The 20,883-nt window shown below is 50.5% G+C and overlaps 6 protein-coding genes across 6 annotated transcripts; 3 read left to right on the forward strand and 3 right to left on the reverse strand.

The window, feature by feature from the left end:
* Positions 1-223: 223 nt before the first annotated feature.
* Positions 224-1,973, reverse strand: BGZ61DRAFT_530140 (uncharacterized protein; the record flags this gene model as incomplete). Its single annotated transcript, XM_046253519.1, has 5 exons — positions 224-498; positions 588-793; positions 844-1,274; positions 1,332-1,802; positions 1,854-1,973. The coding sequence occupies 5 exons, from the start codon at positions 1,971-1,973 to the stop codon at positions 224-226; spliced, it is 1,503 nt and encodes a 500-aa protein (XP_046106454.1).
* Positions 1,974-3,217: 1,244 nt separating this feature from the next.
* Positions 3,218-5,224, forward strand: BGZ61DRAFT_504660 (aryl-alcohol dehydrogenase; the record flags this gene model as incomplete). Its single annotated transcript, XM_046251810.1, has 2 exons — positions 3,218-4,380; positions 5,207-5,224. Exons 1-2 carry the CDS (start codon positions 3,457-3,459, stop codon positions 5,222-5,224), a joined length of 942 nt encoding a protein of 313 aa, XP_046106455.1. The 5' UTR covers positions 3,218-3,456.
* Positions 5,225-7,774: 2,550 nt separating this feature from the next.
* BGZ61DRAFT_515914 (uncharacterized protein) lies at positions 7,775-9,431 on the forward strand. Its single transcript, XM_046252270.1, has 2 exons — positions 7,775-8,745; positions 8,837-9,431. Exons 1-2 carry the CDS (start codon positions 7,826-7,828, stop codon positions 9,273-9,275), a joined length of 1,359 nt encoding a protein of 452 aa, XP_046106456.1. The 5' UTR covers positions 7,775-7,825; the 3' UTR covers positions 9,276-9,431.
* A 129-nt stretch (positions 9,432-9,560) lies between these two features.
* BGZ61DRAFT_530143 (uncharacterized protein) lies at positions 9,561-10,710 on the reverse strand (the record flags this gene model as incomplete). The annotated part of the gene is made up of 4 exons (XM_046253520.1): positions 9,561-9,657; positions 9,719-10,072; positions 10,130-10,638; positions 10,669-10,710. The coding sequence occupies 4 exons, from the start codon at positions 10,708-10,710 to the stop codon at positions 9,561-9,563; spliced, it is 1,002 nt and encodes a 333-aa protein (XP_046106457.1).
* A 731-nt stretch (positions 10,711-11,441) lies between these two features.
* Positions 11,442-13,633, forward strand: BGZ61DRAFT_492138 (uncharacterized protein; the record flags this gene model as incomplete). The annotated part of the gene is made up of 5 exons (XM_046250513.1): positions 11,442-11,581; positions 11,837-12,225; positions 12,261-12,575; positions 12,640-13,423; positions 13,486-13,633. 5 exons carry the CDS (start codon positions 11,442-11,444, stop codon positions 13,631-13,633), a joined length of 1,776 nt encoding a protein of 591 aa, XP_046106458.1.
* A 1,038-nt stretch (positions 13,634-14,671) lies between these two features.
* Positions 14,672-17,330, reverse strand: BGZ61DRAFT_504661 (lipoxygenase 1; the record flags this gene model as incomplete). Its single annotated transcript, XM_046251811.1, has 2 exons — positions 14,672-16,764; positions 17,254-17,330. The coding sequence occupies 2 exons, from the start codon at positions 17,328-17,330 to the stop codon at positions 14,880-14,882; spliced, it is 1,962 nt and encodes a 653-aa protein (XP_046106459.1). The 3' UTR covers positions 14,672-14,879.
* Between the last annotated feature and the right edge of the window lie 3,553 nt (positions 17,331-20,883).

The raw sequence follows: 20,883 nt of genomic DNA on the forward strand, positions 1-20,883 counted from the left end.
CCAGAACGACTAGCAAATTTAACTTACACTCGGTGTGACTACTTTACCTACGTGGTGCGGTGCCTACAAGACCAGACTGTGTTACCAATCGACTATTAATGTAATATCTGTCAAGACATTCACGACAGTTGATGGATTTTGCCCAGTATTAATATCGCAAGTGTTTGGTTACACAATCGTGCTGGGTCAGAAGCTACCTATTTTCCTTCCACGCAACCAACTATCATCGTACTTTGAAGAAGCCAGTCCAGAGTCCCGAAGATGTGAAGACACCACGAGGGTCAATGGCTTGTTGAATCTCGACCAATCTCTGTTGATTTTCTTTGCCATAACCAGCGAAGACGTCTTGTCCCTTGCTCGCATAATTAATGTAGACGAATGGGTGGAAGGCGTTGACACTCTCAGCGGCTTCTCGAAAGTCTGCAATGAAGTCGTCTGCCAAAGCGTATGCGGCATTGTCCAATGCGCTAGTAGTCCAGCTTAAGGAGAGGAGATTGACTAATTATGGTTGTCAGATTGCGTCTGCATTATCATTACATCGTCACCACGGGGAAGTAGAGATAGAGGGGCGAGGGGATAAGACTTACTAACAAGATGCCCTTTAACGTCAAGACCGAGGGCGTTGCCGCCTCTTGCCTTCGACATTTTCATCGTCGCGGCAGGTATGGAATACGTAATTAGCTGCGGGTTGAGGCTAGTCAGATTTGCCCCCTCCACTTTGCTCTTGAGAATTTCAAGGCCTTTCTTACCCACCTCTAAGGACGGGTAATGTGTTAGAGTGGTAAAAAGATTCCTGTGGATAATTTAGTGCTCTGCAGCTGTGGATGTTTTTGAGGCTCGTACCTTGTGATTCCTAGTGGCCCACTGAAGCTTGTGCTGCTCGCTAGGCTGTTTATGCCTCCGGTGAGATTTCCCAAAGCCGGAATGCTATTAAGGGCATTGAACACCGGTGGATTCATAACAGGCTCGGCGTAGCGCTGGGTACTCGACATAGTCCAACCATTCTGTACAGAGTAGGCATACCGGTACTCGAGACCAATGTTGGTATCTTCGTAGTCTTGGATCGAAAAGATTTTCTCGGCTTCTTCGAGAAATCGATCCGTCTGATCATCGGTAAAGGTGCGCGACCCAGCGTACACAGGACGCTGAGGAAATACACTTACATTGAATGACGTTACGATGCCATAGTTGTTCCCACCGCCTCGAAGGGCGTAGTATAAATCTGGATGTGAATCCTCAGATGCCGTCACAATCGTGGCGTTTGGTAAAACAACCTTCTTCGATTAGCAAAATATGGCTCCATATAGAGCTAGGGCAGGAGGTTGACTCACCTCATACTCCAGCACATGATCTAGAGCCCATCCATACCTCGCTGCGAGTACAGACGTACCACCACCAAGGGTAAAACCCCCCATACCAACTTGTCCGACTCTTCCCCCAACGTAGGCCAAACCATATGGATCAAGAGCAGCGAAAACCTGGCGCGTGAGGGATCCGCCGCCGATACGAGCAGTAGTTCGGTCATCTGAAACCACCGTACTATTGATCAGACCTAGATCGATAGTAACTCCGCCAACAGAGACCGCATCGTCCGGAAAGCGCGAGTGGCCACCGCATTTTACTGCGAATCTGCACCAGTTATTCACAAGAACCTGCAAGACTCTGGAGACCTCATCGGCAGATGCAGGCTCGGCACGACAGACATAGACGGTCTCTAACTGCTTCTGGTCCCAGATTGTGAAGTTGTTATCGGAGCCATCATAGTGCAGTCTGCCGGGGAACTCGGAGGCCAAAATCTCGCACTGTTCCAGTTAGACGAAGGCTTTCTGTATCATTTAGAATTTCACACATACAGCCTGTTGACAGTTCGTCCCATCGCGAGGGAGGGGCAAACAGTCCTTCTGCAGTTTGGTGTCGGCAGCATTCGTCGACACGAACAAGTGACCGAGCAAGTACAAATGCGCAGGCTTCATTTCGTTGACAATACCTGATGACAATAGAGAAAAGGTAAGTATCACATCCAAGAGGATATTCAAGTTGGTTGACCACTGGACCGACGATAACGCGACTTCCAGCAGCCCTCGCACTATCTAACTTCCCCTTATGAATTGGAAAAGGAAAGACGTACCGTTTCCCAGTTATTAGATAGAAAACCAACAGCTTTGACAAGTATGGTCCATCAGTCAATGGGACAATGAGTCAAGGACTAACTGAGGGATTTTATAGGACAGTTTGCATCAACGTGTCTTGTTGAACTCTGTCTTTCTATCAACTGCCAGTTTTTGACGTCCACCGCGTTTCAACTACATAGATCCTTGCCTAAGACTCCTTATTGAGGAGATCACTTGCGTCACTGTCGGCGTTCGGGCCTGTAGCAGATGTCGGCCCGAATCGACACTACCTAAAATGGCCACGGAAAAGTAGCGTCTTCCGACGATACATTGGCTGTGACTATTTCCACATTGCCCAGCCTGTTTTCGGGCCGTCTGTGTGCCAAAACTCCTTGGACTTGTCCGCTATCAAGAATCTCCACCAATGCGCTTTGGGTGCACTGCGGTCCTAAGAATTTAAGTGGAACAATTCAATGCTTTAGAAAGTAACCTCACCCAGAAACCCTTCCAGACCGGTAGCGGTGCGTCCCCTCAATACCTGTCAAGGGGAGCCTTCAAGGTGGAGACTCTGCGGGGGGGGAATTACACTTGTTATCCGTACAAGGGGAGGAGACCGACATGGTTTCGACACAGCTCTACCTAGATCTTAGAAAGTATCTAGATGAATAATAATTTATTTAATAAATAGCTCGCTTAATTAACTAATTAATATATATTTATTAAGAAATTGTTGAGAATTATAACTTATTTATGCTGAAAGTAATACTAATAATATAGCGGAAGTCCGGGAAGCCAGGTAAAGCATGCGTCTATCGTCCGTGCGTCCGTACAGAGTACCTTGACAATTACTCGTCCCTACGCTAGCGCGTAAGTAAGTAGGTTGCATTCGCGCTACTGATGCTAGTGCGTAAGTAGGTTGCATTAGCGCTACTGATGCTAGTGCGTAAGTAGGTTGCATTCGCGCTACTGACGCTAGTACGTCAGTCGATTGCATTACCGCTACTGACGCTAGTACGTCAGTCGATTGCATTAGCGCTGCCGACGTCCACTTCACGAGGACGTTGACGTAGCTGTTCGTCGTCCCTGGCTTCGAACCAAACCTGCTTGACAGGCCATGAGCTAGCGACATGTTCCCCATTGTCGAAGAACATCTTCGAGCACCTTCGATAATATTCTCTGACAGCATCGTGTCGTCTGTTCGGCATAAATACCAAAACATGGCGCCCAAGTCAATCTACACCGCTCCATCCCAAGTCAATCTAAACCTCTCCATTCCTGATCGTCTTCTGTCTTATCCTTGCCCACTCAGAGACCACTGCAATCACACACCTGTTACACATCAGCCATGGCTTTTCCAACCCCACCAGAGCCCAAGACCGAACTAGGTCGCTATCGCATCCTAGCCAGCACTGCGGGTGTGAGAGTGTCACCACTCGCGTTGGGGGCTATGTCCATTGGCAAGTCCTGGGCCTCTTGGATGGGTGCAATGGACGAAGAGCAATCTTTTAAGCTTTTGGACGCATACGCCGATGCTGGCGGCAACTTCATCGACACCGCCAACAACTATCAAGATGAGGATTCAGAGTTGTATTTAGGGAGATGGATGCAGGCCAGGAATAATCGGGACCTCATGTTTGTGGCAACCAAGTTTACAAATGATTTTCGTGGATGGGAGATTGGCATAGGAAAGACTGTCAACTACGCTGGAAATCATAAGAAATCCCTCCGGTTATCTGTTGAGGCTTCGCTCCGAAAGCTGCAGACGAACTACATAGATTTGCTCTATGTACACTGGTGGGACTGGACGACGTCGATTGAGGAGCTAATGGACTCACTCCATATCCTTGTTGAACAAGGCAAAGTCCTCTACCTTGGTATCTCTGACACCCCGGCCTGGGTTGTCTCGGCAGCCAACACCTACGCAAAAGCGCACGGCAAAACTCCCCTCTCTGTTTACCAAGGTCGCTGGAATCTTATGCTTCGAGATTTCGAACGTGACATCATTCCGATGGCACGGCATTTTGGCATGGCGCTGTGCCCTTGGGATGTCATCGGCGGCGGCCAGCTTCAGACAAAATCACAACGGGCGGCCCGTAAAGAGTCTGATCCAACAGGTCGTGGCAGTCAGCAGAGCGAGGAGGCTCTCAGAGTTAGCGACGCGCTGGAAAAGGTGGCTGCCGAGCACGGAAACGCGAGCATACAACAGATCGCACTAGCGTACGTGATGCAGAAGGCGCCGCTTGTTTTCCCGCTAGTCGGCGGTCGAAAGGTCGAGCATCTCCACGACAATATCAAGGCACTGAGCATCAAATTGACAGACGGTCAAATCAAGTATATTGAAAGCATCAAATCATTCGATCTTGGCTTTCCGCTGGATTTCATTGGCGATGACCCCCGGGAGACTGGACAATCAACCCACATGATGGAGTCATTGCTCGGCGCGAAGATAGCTTGGAAGAAGGCGCCGAATACTATAGGGCATATTTAACAGTACAGAATCCGGGATATACTGTACAATAACAATATCAACTGTAGTAGAGTTGATTTTTCGGCCCCACTTTGCAAGGGGTAGAGTTGAATTAAATGACAGGGGTAGAGTTGATTTTCTGCCAGCCAATCATCATAGCTGTAACGCGTATTATATAAGGATCGCGACATGATAGGGGGCCAATAGGCGCGCCACCAGTGCTGCAAATAAGTGTCACGTGTTGCGCCACCAGTGGTGCGATTAAGATAATTACATAAGCATCGCTTAATGTGTAAGCCGGCCATGCTGCGAAGCAAAGCAGATACCGCGTACTATGAAAGACAACATAAACCTAAAGAAAGGGAGGTCAAGGATAGGGTTAAGCAAGGGAGAGGGGAAACTTTGCTTATGATGTTTCAAGTTCATCACTTATTTATGGTTGAAAGAAAAAAAGTATGGAAAAGTAACTGTTGAAATGAGAAGATATTAAATGCTTGATTCAGATTAAGTGTGCAGTAGGGGAACCACTGTTTATATACAGACATAATCTCTTGTAGAATGTTCCTCCTTCTTCCACACCTTGCCACCGACTTGGTCGCCTCACACTTGTGATCTCCAACATTAACAGACTAAGCATCAACTATAATACAGTCTTCAGCCTGGTCGTTATTCGAGTACAAAGCCTGTTGCTCGATAATGTCCTGCTCAACGCTCTCCCAGATCTCTTTCATCCCTCTTCGTCTGTTTGCCAAAGGGTTGCCACCCATCTCCTTAGAGACACGCACCTCGACCCGGTCATCCTCGGCCTTGCTCCAGTCTAAGTATGCCATCATCTCCTCCTTGGTCTATTCTCTCGACCTTGATGATATGACACAGCGCTTCGATATCTGCTTGTAGTCCAAACACCACTCATAACGGGTCTTACTATACCGTCGAGGCAGGCCCATAGCCTTTTGATATTGCTGATTAGTTTTCAAGCCCCCTCGGGGCAGCTGGTTATACCATGCCTCCCGTGCTGCAGCATATCGTTGATAAATAGCACTGGGATGATCATAGCGCAACTCTGGCTCTGGCTCTGGCTCCGGCTCTGGCTCTGGCTCTGGCTCCGACTCTGGCTCCAAGGACAGCAATACCGCCCTTGGTGAGTGTGGCTGTAGCTCTACATCTAAGAGCGACTCTTATAGCACTACAGGCTGCAAAGTTGAGCTTATTGCCAGTGCCAGCGGAGGTATGATTGGATTGTGATTAGGCGTTGGCATAGAACGTGGAGTGATTTCCAGCGATGGAGCTAGAGCTGAAGCTATGGTCTCTTGAGACGGTGCTGCGGTTGAAGATGGTATAAGATGCGCGTAGCGTAGCTCGCAGGCGTGTGATTTCCTTGTGTGGCCATACTGATAGCACCTTGTGTATTGGGGAGCTGCTTTAGTCTGTTTAAGCGCCTGTGATGCTTGCTTAACAGCCTTAAATGCAGATGGCTCACGACGAGTGCTGGTCTTTGCAAGTATTAACCTAGCCGCAACTTAGTCAAACTGTTAGCGAGGCTCTATAAGTATTTGAGGCCTCCCTTCCCGCTGAAGATGCCAATGTGTGTGAAAATGATCCAGCTAAAGAGGCTTCTCTTCTTATATAAGAGACTCAATTGTATGAGAATAAGGGAGACCGAGTGATTCTGTAAACCTTCCTGTACAGGCAGGAGGTACGTCATCCTGTAGAAGCCGCTTCCTCTGTGCTTTAACCTTGCGCAATGCCTTATGAGAGACCCAGCCTTGTATAATGCTGTATAGTCTTCCTGTGAGTTCGATAGGCGTGCGGATTCGCTGCTTTGCCTAATTTGCTTAAAGCTTAGCTAACTGGTTTAGAACTGCGCGCTTAATAGACCTCCAAGCCTTAAAGAGATCGAGCTGATTTGTGTTGAGATGAATTTTAACAAGCTGATGGATGCCCTCCCCTCGGGATGTAATAACATTCCCGAAGTAAAGATACTAATCAACCCAAGCTTTCACAAGCTTCTTTTTATAGGGTTCAAGCCAAGTCTCGATGATATAGCCCACTTCTCGAGCATGGGCTGGAATATAACGTTCTTTAAGCTGCTGAAGTTTCTCTTTAAATGTCTCCTCGGTTGAAGATGCCATAATTTCATGCCACTTCCCATAGAACTCCTTCCATTCTTATTGGCCTTGGGCGGCGTTGGTATCCTGTAAAAAGCTTGGAAGGCAGTAACGCAGAACTGCCTTGTTAGCATACCAAAGGCATAGAAGCGATACTGCAGTTAGGAAGCAGTGGGACACAGCATTCATACAGGCAAGGCAACAATCTGTGAGGATGACAGATGGCAGCCTTGCGCTGCATGTTTCATACATCGAGCACAGCCGATCCAATACCCAGATATAGTCTGTTTCCTCTTCGCCGCTGAGAAAGGCAAAGGCAATACAGAATAATCGTTGGCAAGCGTCAACGCCGACGATATCCAAAAGAGGCATATTATACTTGTTCGTCTTGTATATACAGTCCAAGATAAGTAGATCCGGGTATAACTGAAGATATGCCAATGACTCTAGGTGTGTAAATAATATAGCTATAACACAGCCATCCTTATTAAATCGGATTCGATTCCAGAACCCTTCTTCCTCGAGCTCGTTAGCAAGGGTATGTATAGTACTTTGACCTTTTTGCAGCTCTTATTTACCCTATGCAATATAGTTGTATATATCTTGCTAAGTTGTATTAGATTGTAAGTTCTTACGGATGTAAGATCTAATCTCTTTTAGTACTACTCGAGTATTCGCAAGGTTATTAACAGTTATGTCACGGCCCAGCCCAGAAGGCGGTCTAGGACGGCAGTACGTGGGACCCATAATATAGCCCTGACCAATGAGGACAGGATCGCGGGAGCAGGAGCGCTGCGCTCCTGGATCGAGCGCTCCGCCAATCATGCGATCCCCCTAGTATATAGTCAACTGAGAAGTGCACATCTAGTATGGGCAGCTACTCAGCTATCAATACAACTTGGTTACATTGAGTACCTTTGACTCTACCATTACCAGACGTGACAAGCTTGTTCAAGTTTGACCCGCCTGATCCATTGCCAACATAAACCCTAGCACGGATCACCCCCCTACCCTAGACTCACGAGCCTAGTGTGGAAGACCGATCGTCACAAAGCGGGGCCACTTTCAGGATACAAGTAAGTTGGTAAGCTCACTCAGCCTCGCCACTTCCAGGGCAGCTTGACAACGCGCTCTCTACAATGCTTCATCCGTCGGGCCTGAACGATGGCCTCCCGGCCGATGTCTTGCAGGAAATCTTTGCAATCTTGGTAGGCGACTCCAAGACTCTCGCTCGCGCCGGGCTCGTCTCCCGCTCATGGCGTGTCCTCTCGCTCCGCTTCTTGCTCAAGGATGTCGACCTCAGCAGTCACAATCTCGGTCGGCTTCCTGAGTACGAGGAACCGTCTTTCCCTCTTCAGCGCGGAATTGTCATGAGCGACTATTCGGACGAATACCGCCCTCGTAGCCTGGTGCCGCGTCAACGCGCCTTTCTTCATCTCTTGACCGACCGCCCCGAGCTCGCCATGCACGTCAAGGCCTTTACTTGGACTCTTGTTTGGATGGAATTTGATGAAGAGGCCCTCATTGACATTGACTTACAGACCTGGGACGTCTTTGGTCGCATGCAGAACGTCTCCCGACTGGACCTCGCGTCGCTCCACAACATCAGCGACCAGCCGTACATCCGCCAGAACCCTGCCAAACTCTTTCCAGGCGTTACTCAACTCCGCCTCGTTGGTTGGATGCCCCGCGGATTGGTCAAAGCCATAGTGACCTCACTCGATGCGAGCAAACTCTTCTGCGTCAAACTTGATCACTTGCAAGAAGAAGGTGCTCTGCCCAACGGTGAACCGATGCCGGAAGACTTGGCCAGTAGACACTTTCACGAGCCTGGCAATCCGTATGAGGACGAAGGCATTGACAACAAGCTGTGGGAGCGCCAAGAGGGAGGCGATGCAGGCATCTTCCCAGGGCCTTCATGGTTTCCCTTGCGCCTTCTCCGTCAACCATGCCTGGCTCCACTGGCCCATCTTCATATTAGACTGAGCCCTTTCACTGACAGGCTCGACCAACGCAACTACATTACCATGTTTCAGGAGACGGCTATGTTCATCCGAAGGTGAGCATGGAATCCAAATATGCTTCTTCATTCCTGGCAAGAGCCAGAGTGCTGCAGAAACAACCGGACATGATGGCTGACGCATCCATAGCGCGAAAGACACGTTGAAAACCATCTCCATCGGACTAGGAGAGAGTCCCACTCTCCACTGCGAAGACGAAGACCTGCTTAGCACGTGTGGCACATCTCGGATCCAACTCCACCATGTGTACCGCCCCTTGTGTTTTGATCTGACGTCGGCCTTCCTTCACCACTTGCTTGCAGCACTGACCGAAGAGCAATTCCCACATCTCACACGAGTCAACTTGGAGGGGTTTCGTATCATACGGAGCGGCACTTCACGACTGGCCAGGCCTCCGAATCCGGACCTGACGTGGCAATACATTCGTGACTGTCCCTTTGTCGACGAAAGATTTGTGGAGGCGGCCAACATCGACTTCCGTCAGCCGTTCCTTGGCTACGATTTTTATCTCTTGAATATGGACCAGAACGAGCTGGAAGAATTGGAAGAGATTCTAGAGACTAGTTGAGGCAAGCTTTTTTGTCACGGAGTTATAGTTTCTTTTGATGTTTACTTCGAAGTCCCGGCAGGTGACTCGATTGATGAGTTCATGGCCGTCACTTTGGGAATATGCACCTGTTTAATGTCGTACATGCTGAATAAAGAAGGCCCTAAAGATGGTCTGAATACTGTTGGACTAATGTGACCCATGCCCGGCCCGCTCCGTCAGACACCCCTTGAGTCCCAAATGCCTCGGTGGCTCCAAAACATTCTTATCATGGACCTCCGATACCACTTCAGACTCAAAGAGCAACTACAGCTTGTTCGGCTTGGCTTCCCCAGGAGGCCAGACATCGCTCCCGCATCCCTGATTGTTGTTGTTGAAATAGGCATATAGAGCAAGCCAGGTACTTTCACACAAACAAAAAACGTTAGTGACTATTTGCAGATGAAAGGGAGGCAACGACTCACTAGTTGTCTGGGTTGACTTTGATAGGTCCCCAGCCCGCGGCGCGGGCGTAGTCGGCGACCTTTAAGTAGCCAATGTGGTCTGGCGACCTGGCCGTGTGGCCGGGCATATTGCGAATCCACGGCAAGTGCATGTACTCGTGCAACAAGATGCGCTCGGCACAGTCAACCTTGTCCAGAGTGTGCTCGCCAGATCCGACGACGGCGTCAATGGTGGGGAACTCCAAGTTGTTGAAAAAAGCCGGACAGAAGGTGACACTGGACGACTTCTCGAAGCTGTACTTGGGCTCGATTGTTGGCCTGTAGTTAGGGTCATATGGCGGCGTGGCGATTGACTGGGCGACGCCATCGCCCGTTCTTAGGTCCAAGTGAGCTAACGATAGTAACGGAGAGAGGCAAGGGAGTGCGACTTACCCGCAGTAGGGCTGACCATCAATATCCTTAACCTCGTTTTTGGCGCTGCAGATGAATCGCAGAGCACCTGGTTTATTGCCGCCACGCTCGCCCGGTGACTTTTTGGCATTTGTTGTCACCAGGTCAAAGGTTTCTTTGATATACTGAATGCGGTTGTCCTGTCCGAGGAACATTTGTGCAAATGCGGGATCCTTCTCAAAGATGTACTTGCGGTTTGCCACATTTACCGAGGTACCAACCGCGTTTGGAAGACCGGCTTTGAGCTGGTCGAGGTGTTGGGACGTCCAGTCGCTCAGCTGGGTCATTTGTTCAAACGCTGTCACTATCTTTGCGCGCTGGTCCTTGTCAGAACAGCTCTCGTCCCAGTCGAACCAACGGTCATCAGCTGCTTGGGGGCCCACGCCGGACAAGACTCGCGACTTGGGTGTCTTGTCTCCGCTCGTGGGATCCTCGTAGTCAGGATCGTTGTCAGGATTTGTCAGAGTCTGGCCGGCTCGGCCGGCAAGACTCTTCTTGGGTCAGGGCAGGACATATCCCACGGCGAGTGACGCAGAAAGGAAAAGAAGAGTAGTAAGTTTCATGGTGGCTGTGATCGAACAGGGAGGATGGAGTGTAGGTGTCTGTATTGCCTATAGGAGCTTCCGCTTGGAACGAATGAGCGTGGCTCTTTATACCGAGCCTCCAAGTTGTCTCGTAGCAGAGTCCAGCACCAACGGCAAAATCAACCCAGGCACCCAGGAATAGACATGACGTGACAAGTTACCCATCCTCATCCTCCGTGCTGCAGTTGGACATGAGGCAGTGAGTGAGATAAACATCAGCTGAACGTGACATAGCCTGGTGGAATAATCCTTCAGTCAGCTACGACGTTATGTATGCTGGAAACTGTATATTTCGAAACCTAACCGGCCAGCTCGGGCGTAAAAGGGGTCAGTTGGACAATTAAACTGTACAACCAACTAGCCTCAGCCTGATGAGGATTCCATATGCGGCACTATTTCTCGATGCAATCCTACAGCGGCTGAGGTGGGGGCTGCGGGCTTATGAACAGCATCTCGTGGTATAAAAAGCGAGGGGCTGCTCTGCTGTGATTAGCCAGAGCCAGCACTTTGGGAGCAAGGCCGATGGCTGCGGCGATCTGCATCTGCGGTTACATGCACGTCGGTGGCGTGATGGCGTAGTTAGGCTTAGGCTTACAATTAAGCACTTTAACCAACAGTGAACGTCGCAATACGAGAACTTTTGCACCATGTTGGATGTTACAACAGCCCGCTGAGGCACTGGATGCAGTCATTGTTTGACATTGATCAACATGTCTCGGCTGCGCCGTGATGTCGTCCTCCGCGTAGACGCATCCTTCGATCCATCATTCCTCACCGCGAGGACCAACAGGCTGTGCCACAGGTCTCACGATAGCTGTGCAATTGTTCTAATTATAGTGGCAAAGATGAGGTAGCTGCGTCTCTTATAGCCTCATATGGCCATCCAATGCATATATAAACCTGCTTGACCATAACTACTAACACGAGTTCTCTACAACGACCAGCGAGACATCTTCAGACACATCTCCAGACTCGTCTCTACACCCATGTCCCTGCCTCCCACCATGCTCAACCAGAGATACATATCCGCAAGACGGCTCGCAGCCTATCTGCTCTTGTGGACTGGACCCTAGGTTGCTGCCAGACCAAACCCTCTGCATCAAAGGGATTCCGCATCAGAGACCGTGGCACCAGAGACCGTCGCGCCTGTTACTTCGATCGCCTCAGTTGACGGGAATCTCATCACCGCAATCTACACTCCCACATCCATATCCATCACAGGGCTTGTTCCCCCAATCACTGCTGCTACCACAGTGACCACGACCGACTCCGCCGGCGATATGGTTGCTATTGCCGTTGCAGCAGGCGCCGGAGTCGTTGCCGCCGGAGCCCTGGCCGGCTGGTTGTTCAAGCCTGTTGCAGGTGCACCACCAGCGCCGACTACGCCGCCTCCTTACTCAACATCGGCTCAAGATGAGGAGCCCCCAGTTACAGACCCTCCAGATGACCCAATCACTACAACAGAGGCGGCCGCTTGTCCCTTCCCAACCAAGGGTTCCGGCATTGCGTTCTCGCCGGCTGATGAGCAGCCGGCATGACGGCCGAGATCCCATCCCAGACTGGCAGCTCTTACACTGCAAAGTGCACCCCGTTGGGAGACAATGGCCAGCTTTTCAGAGGTATTGACCCTGGATTCATCAAGGAACTCTCGGTTGTCTTCTGCAAGAATGACCTGTCTAAGGACTTTACCCAATCGATTGGTAAAGACGACCTCCCCGACGACTCGTCTTGGAAGCGAGACGGTGGTCCCGAGGAGAAAGTAAAGTTCACCTTCGACTTCAAGAACCAGGCCGACGGATGCGCCGATTATTGCGAGAAAGCATATTCAAGCTTGGTCTCCAGCTGTAAGTTGACTCGGATCGACATAGGTGAAGCTCTTGATGATGGTGGCTGACTTTGACGCGCTAGGCCAGTACAATTCTCACTATCTCTACGGAGGCGGCAGTCTGGAACAAGGCTGTGGCACGTATGCGCTAGAGGTCGATGGAGAACCAATCACCAGGCTGACATGTACCGGCGACAATGGTGATCCTCTCCGGAACTACGTGTATCGAGACGCGGCGCTGGAAGCCATCGACAACTTCTGCACGGCCCAAGACGGAAAAGTTGTCAAGCAGAATGACGATTCCACATTCATCACGGAAACAACCTTCTCCATCAGCTATGCCAGTCCATGTGGCGGAAGCGGCGAGTACAAGGTGGAGAAGGATCTGTGTGTCAAGTACTTGAGACGAGCTGTAGACGACTGCGATACCAATACCATCGTGTATAAGCACGGCGGCGGCTTGGAAGACGAGGACAACTGCGGGCTCTTTGAGCTCCATCCAACGGGCTATGATCTAGTGTCCTGCTACCCCGACAACGCAGAGAAAGGCTACATCACGGCAGGCGATCACGCGTCTGTCACCAGTGACATGGCTCAGGACGCCATCAACGCCTTCTGTGACCGGTCCGGCGACGGACAGCAGTATACGCTGGATCCCACCGTGCAGCCCGACACCGGCAGCTTCATCCAGGACACGTGCAAGGAGGAAGGCATGGCCAGATGTGGCTACCAGTACCTCAACGACGGCACGCGGGTGAAGGATGGCGAATCGGGAGATATCTTCATCCGCCTCCAGGCTTTTCACTTTAATCCCAACGACGCACTGAAGTGCAACGCCGATCAAGCCTATGAGATCCACGGCGATAGGTGCGTCACGTTTCCGTAACTTTTGTCCTCGCGGACTGCTGCTAACAGACGACTACTTACAGGTGCAAGAAAATGCTGGGCAAGTTGATTGGCGATGGCTCAGTCAGTACGTGCGTCGGCGACGACAAGAACAAGCTGGACCTTGGCACCTTTATCGAAGTAGGAGACAAGGGGTGTGTGACGTGGAACATGTGGGCAATCAATATATAGCCGGGGCCTAACGATAACTCCCCCTGGCGGTCCTGCGGGAGGATCGGTAAGAGGTGGTAGTCTCACTATGTTCTCGTGGATAGTCTTTTAAGTTAACATGCGAACTGGCTATAAGAAGCCGGCTAGAAATCGAGTGTGTGAGTGTGACGGGATCCAGCCCTCGCCTGCCCGATTGATGCCGAGAATAGCGGTAAAATGCAACAGCGGGTTGTTATAGCTCTTGTGATTCAGCTTCTGCTTGAGTAAGCAGATGCAAAAGTCAAAGACGGCTTTATCAAGCTCCTTCCAGTCCGGGTTCTCCTCTTCTTCTAGTTCCTTTTCTACTATCTTCTTACCGTCCCTCTTAGTCGCTGCAGCTATAATATTCAACCTCTATATAACTTCGCCAAGAGTATTCTACTATATATTTATAAACCATATTTTATGCTCCTTCTTAACCTTCTTACGCCTAAGTGCCCGGACCCTAATATAATAGTATAGATAACGCTACAAGTATAAGTAATATTGGTCTGTTGTTTTTGAGTTCTCTTTCTTGCCGAATAGTTTACCGTTTGGCTTAGCTGGGTCGACGCTCGCGAGCCACTCGAGTATATCATCTGGCACCTTATCCAGCTGCTTTCGGCCTATACCCATAACTCGAGCAAAGCTTTCTAAGAGCTGCTGCAGCCGCCGGTTTGCCTTAGCCTCCTCCTCGCTCTATAGCTGCGCCTCGGCCGCCTTGAATACAGGTGGCTGCTCTGCCTTTAGAAGCATTGGCCGGGCCTTCTTGAGGAGGTGCGTAGACTATTTCATAAACCCAACCCATCTTGACTCCCTATCTATAGCTTTAACTGCTTCATCTTTGGCGAGCCTGCGGTACTCGTCTGCTTCCCTCTTGATCTCTGCCTTGTAACCCTGGACTATCTGCAATATCGCCCCGCAGCTGATGCCGTAGCCTTATTTTGTCAATTGGCTCTGTAGCGTCGATGCTGCCGTGCTGCCGCCGTTGCCGCTGTCAATATTTTTGCTGCTGCATCTAACTTAGTATAATATACCCAAGGTAAGAACGCGAATGGATAAAAGAAAGTGTATTTCTAGATGATACTTGTATGTTGAATACTTGTATCCCACCCAAAACTATCGGGAATCTACTGTTTCCCTATTTTCACAACCTCTCTTACTCCAACAGATAGCTGAAATGCTCACTGAAATTTAGCGCCGCAAGAAGTAACCCTCCAGATGCCCATTCTGCGGCTGCTCGGCATTTCTAAATCAAAATCGAGATGGCAGTCAAATCCGGCTGCAGGACCTTATACTCGATACTTCCCTCCGTCTGGATAGCCGAGACATACTCAAACGCCAGCTTGAGATCATTCAAGCGGCTGTAAAAGAGCCGGGCAGCCTCGGCAATATCGTGAGAGCAAAACTTATGCTCTTCCTCCTCCAACCGGTCCTTGTTGACGTTGTACAGCGACTGGGCGTACGTGATCAAGTTGTTTTGCTCAGCAACTTGGTAGCTGAGCAACTCGGGCAGTTGTGCGGCAAGCAGCCAGTCCTTCCACTTGCCCCCGTCAGTGCCGATGGGAAGGGCGGCGGTGAATTCCGTCTCGGTGTATGTCTGCAACGCCTTGAGGTCGTTGGGCAACGCGGTGCAGAGCGCTGGTGGCTTGGTGGCGACGAAGCTGTAGTAGTAGTCTTGTAGATAGTTGACCGCAGTATGCTGGGGCGACGCAATGTGAATACACATGGTGACGGCGTCAATCAGTTGGTCCACTGAGGTGATAGTGGGGAAGTTGTTAATTTGGCCCTCAGTGATGAGTTCGTTGCACCAATTCTTGATGACTCCATCATCTTGGACGTCCTGGTCGGACTTGTACTTGGTGGCAAGCACAGACTTGACAAAGTCGCGAATCACCTCCCAAAGATAGTAAATGTCGGTGGCGTAGGGGTAGTTGCAGTACTTGTTTCCCGTCTCCCCCTCGAGATCGAACCCTCGCTTCTTGAGATCGTTGGGGACGTACTTGTCCTGGAAGTTGAAGTTCTTGTACGACCATCGGAGGAGGCTCATGACGCGGCTTCCAGCGACATCCATGGAAGAAGGCCCCAGCCCAGAAATCCTGGCAATGACGCCTGGGACGAGGAGTTGGCGAGCAGCAAAGTTCAACGGAAGCGTCTTGAGCCAATGTGGGCTCAGAATCTCGTACAGCAGATGCTCCTCTGGGATGGTCCGGTGCGAACCGACAATGACGGCCTCCTCGATCAAGTGCGTGTCAACGAGATGGACTGCTATTTCGTGCCTGGCCCAGTCGGCCGTCTGAGCACACGTCTTGGCGTATCTCCATGGCCAGTCATTCTTTTCGTCAACCTTGGTATCATCCGGAGTCAATTTTTGGTTGAAGATGGTGATGGAGTTATCCAGAGAGCCCTTGTAGTCGAGCGTGATGGCCAACGGATGAAGCCGCCCATCAGAGTGAAGCTGGAAGATGACAATGGGCGCGCACGCATAGCGCATGGAAGAATTTCCAGTGGCAGTGACAGTGGGAGTGGGCCCAGAGCCCTGCGTCAGTTCAAAGATTTTGTTCGAGAAGACTTCGTTGCCGAGACCAGTAGCTTCACGGAAGTACGAGTAGTCCTGCATAAGCAGGTCTTGCCCCCCTGAGAGCAACGTCTTCATGTCACCAAGGCCCTGCTTGTCTGCTTCAGCCACGTAAGCCTTGACCTTGTCCGGTGAAGCCGTCTCAATGGTACACGGGTTGACGCCGCTGAGGTGTTGCTGAGCGAATCGGGCATCCGTATACCAGTCAGCCAGGTTGCCAATGTTTTTGCCCTTCATGATATCTGCATCCGTGTTTTGGATCTTTGCATTGTTGAATTTTTCGCAGTCGGCAAGTGTTGGCCCCGCGTATGGCGTGTCGCCGTCGTGGATGATGTCAGTCGGGACAACGAAAGAAAATGTACTTGCGATACACTTAATCTCGCCAGCTTGCTGCTGATTGAAGATTCCCTCTGTGTCAGGTGACGGAGTATCGGGCTTCAAATGCGGAGGAAATCCTTCATCAACGCTCCATTGATATATAGCTTGCTTCGCCTCAAGAGTTCTCCTCGTGGGTATGATGTTTTCAAAGGATTTCGAGTCATAGTGGGATGTACAGCTAACTACTTTTCAGCAAACACTCTGCACATGAGAGTATAAGGGGGCTGTGTGACTTACGCTTCTCTACGATCAAATGAGGCACGCCTTTAGCTCGTAGTGCGGCCTCATTCAATTTTTGGGTTACTGCCTGTTGCCGTATACCTAGACCTAATGCAATGCCCAAAAAGCCAAACTACTTAGACGTAGCTGAATGTCATTTCGGCCGAGATTACCAGACTATCTGACTCAAAGTCTCGGCTTCGCCGGCAGATTCAGCTCCCAATATGTTGATCCCATTGCGCCACCGAAAATAACACGGAATAATTCTTTCGCCCTTGCATCATTTGAACTCATGCTCGTTACGAAATAGATATTCATTGGCTAATTCGGCCTACACGACCGTGTCATAGCGTACCGCAAAAGGGCTGAACTATTTGACGTGGCCGTCTAAGATGCAGCGTAACTAAGGTTTCAATATACTACTTCTAGACCTGTGTCTGAGACTTACAGACGGACGGGAGGCCTCAGCATGCCGAGTGTGCGGGGGAATAAATGGATAAGAATGCTGAGGAGCGAATCGGGCATCACATTTGGTCATCACATGGTATGAGCCACGTCAGGTCCTTGCTCTTGAAAGCCACCTCAACAGTCTCAGTTCAGGACAGGTTGAAAATTTTGACGAGGTTGAGTGGATCGACCTAAGTAAGGCGAGACTAGTTTTGTTTGTATGGTGGGCTGACGAGTATTCGGCCGGCATCCTCCAGAGCAAGAGTTACAAAACCAACCAATAGTATGCCTTGCCGGCCCTTTGAAGTGAGCTACAAGACCGCTCACTCGGTCCCTTGCCGTAGACTATTGCGAATCATGTCTTTTTCGCCAAGACAAGTTCCACATACAGTCCACTGCATTAGCTATCAACCCCAGGCTATGGAGAATTCGCTTTACTAGTGGGCTTGTTGCGTTTTCAGCCAGCCCCAAGATGAAGAGTGGAGAAGCCAATGACGAAGTCTGCATTACAATCCCCTCCTCACCATGTCGTCAGCCGCTCCATCTAAACATTCCAGCTGGAGTCATGTGTGAGTTGGACTCTAAATCACCTCTCTATCTTCTTTCTACGTAATCCTTCACATCATTACCGCACACCGCCGGTGACAACTCCATTAATGTTCTAGACCTCACACGTTGCGCCCTTGCATTGTTATCGGCCCCACTTGAGTTCTGGGCCTGAACCCACAAACTCGCATGCCAAACTATTGCTTCACCAGACTTCTAGCTGCAGATTTGTCACCATGTTCTCTCCAATCGCTACGCTCTGTATGGTCAGCGATGATTGTGGGCTGATTGTTATGCTGCCACTTTTCTGTTCTTGACGCACTCACCCCGGACGCGAGACGGCTACCCTGTACCAGGCATGAACAAATCGGTGGACGAGGGTTGCGGGCAGTCCGGGAACAAGACTCTCTAGATGGCGAGCCACTGCTCCTGGAACGGTCCAGGCCTAGATTTGCGCCGGAGCTGCTTGTCCGGGTCGAGCTTCCAGATGGGACAGGCAAGGTATTTCGACCCCACGGGGCAGTTGGGCTGGTGTGCTTTAGGCCACTTGGGCTGCCGTTGATCGCGTCCATCCTCATTGTTGCCTCCATCACCAGAGTTCCCAGCGGTTTCCCGTGGGCGCTTCCGCCAGGGTTCTAACGTAGTCAGGCTCGAGGCGGTCGGAGACACGTTCGGTGCCCCTTGCATCGAGGAGCCGGTCGCTTTATCCCCTGCGCCAGCTCCGTTCTTTGTATTGGCCTCTGCATTAGCCTGCAGTGCTAAAACCAAGCGATGTAGAAGACGTTTGAAGAAGCGGAAGTCAATGCTGTTTTGCTCTAGATAATCCACGTCTTCGGAGTCACTAGGTATGGAAAGGATGTCATCGGTTAAAGGCGTGCCCACCAGGGATACGGTATGCGTGGAAATAGAATCGGCCTCTATAAATACGGCAGGGACGAGGAAGGAAGGGTTTTTCGAGGCGACAATTATTATCTATGATATCAGAAGAGGCTGACTTTCCATTGCAGACAATGTGCCGACCTGTCTCGAGATCGGCCTTGCTGATGGTGACAAGATTCACCCAGTTGGGACCGCGACCCAAAGAATTGCTTTGGCATAAGTTGATCCCGTTCCATCGTAGATCTCATACCAATAAAATACGATATAGAGCCTTTTAGCCATCTTTAAATGTATGCTGGACCCCTTCACAAAGTGGAATCCATCCGAGACTGTGGTACCAGAAGCCCCCGCGGCTTTCAGAAGCAGGCCAAATGGAAGTTCGAGTCCTGGGCAGGACTCGGGCCGACGTGCGGTTGCGAGGCCATACACGACCACCGGCATCGTTATATCTTCCAGTAGCTTGTGCCAGCTACGTTCCTGTTTGGAATGCGTAGCAGTGACGCCTTCTTCAATCACGTCAATTTCAAATGCAAGTACACGCGGGCTGTCGGTCGGCGGATACGGGGACTCCCCTGCGTCGTTTACTGGGTAATGCATCCTCTGCATGGGATCTGAAACGCTCGTCAGTCACACATGCGTCTTGGAGACGAAATCTGATGCGAGGGGAGCTTACCACGTTCAACAGGAGCCGAAGACATGTTTATCCAATGGGATTGCCTAGACCTAATGTCGCCATCGTTGAGTGCCTTTCCTCCGCAAAGACTTGCCCGTGATGAAATGCCGTCTCTGGAGATCTGTCCATATAGACTGAGGTCGAACATGGGAGTGGACTGGCTCGTAGACCTGCAGCTGGTGACAGAGTTGTTTCGAGGGGGGTGAATCGCAGAAACCAGCCAGGCCAGCTGCTCAGCACACTCCACGATTGAGTAAGCCCGCCCATCAACAGTTACAAAAACATGAGACCCATGGGTTTGTGCGGCACTACTGGTTGTATCGGAAAGCATGGCTTGGCAATCATCAGTAGTCGAAGTATCAAGCTGTGTACAGAAGTATTGGATCAACTTACCTCGAGGCTTGATTCTATCACTAAGTCCCAACACTTGTTGAAGGACTTCGAGGAGCGCTGTAACCGCAGAAGGCCACGTCTGGGCAAAGTATTCCCGGACTGTTATTGCTTGTGTCTCGTCCGACGAGCAGGTCACCGTAACTACATCTGATATCCTCTTTGGCGAAACTCATCTCGATTGAAGGACATCGTTTACGCGGTATATACGGTCCCTCAAGGGCGCCAACAAGAGACGGAACGTGCAGTGGTGCCTGGGCGGGACTATCCGCTTCCTGATTCTCCTCGAAGGAAGCTTGTCCAGAACCGTCTGACGGATGTCGTCAATTATAAGGCGTAATTCTCTTGCACCTCGTTGCAGTGAGCATTCTTTGTGGAGATTCGTAATCAACCAACTGTAGGTGGAGCTATCGAGTATAATCTTGTTGTACCTGGGGACCTCTTCCGGGGAAATGATTTCTTCCCCCTGGTCCTTTACTTAGTCAAATAGCTCACCGCTATCGTTCTCTGGAATATCCACTCTAGCATTGTTTTCCTACATGTTCATTTTGTCGAGGAGAGACATGCCATCTGGATCCACTTTACGGGCGTCTCCAGAAGCATCGTCGTGGGGATCAAGGAAGAGCTTTTCGATCTCCGTGGCAATTTATCTAGGCCGTTGGAGCATCCTCCTTACTTCCCTTGGGGTTATTCCTAACCATTTACAGAAAGCTTACCTGTGGTGCTTGTGGGTAAAGTACATGACGTCTCGGTCGAGTTGCGAGGGCTTCTCGCAGCCAATCTTGATCGCAAAGGCCTTGATGAGCTCAGAGAGCGACCCGCAAAGTTCCGGCCTGCCCCCAGAGTCTATGATGATGGAGATTATTTTGGATGTGGTGGGAAAGATCAGATATATAGTTCTGGGCTGTTGTTGAATCTGTGGGACAGGTACTTGGTCCCAATTGTGGATCTATTGCGGATTTTCTTTTTATATTGTTGAGCTTCTAGTCCCCCCTCCGCGTATGCGTGCTACTACAACCCCTGACCAGATGATGGTATAGTTCTGGGCATTGGCCTGGCTCACAGAAGTCGCCGCCGAGTACATAGTCCACGCATCTTCCTCATCCTCATCTTGCCGCATAGCTGAGACGAGCTCGCGGGGTT

This window comes from Ilyonectria robusta (genome assembly GCF_021365365.1).
Source record: "Ilyonectria robusta strain PMI_751 chromosome Unknown BGZ61scaffold_6, whole genome shotgun sequence".
NCBI classification, from domain to species: Eukaryota; Fungi; Ascomycota; class Sordariomycetes; order Hypocreales; family Nectriaceae; genus Ilyonectria; species Ilyonectria robusta.

Excerpts from the sequence above, each read along its gene's own strand:
- BGZ61DRAFT_515914 (XM_046252270.1), top strand. The coding sequence starts at position 7,826 with ATGCTTCATCCGTCGGGCCTGAACGATGGCCTCCCGGCCGATGTCTTG. Across the intron at positions 8,746-8,836 it reads ACGGCTATGTTCATCCGAAG|CGCGAAAGACACGTTGAAAA; the intron begins GTGAGCATGGAA and ends ACGCATCCATAG.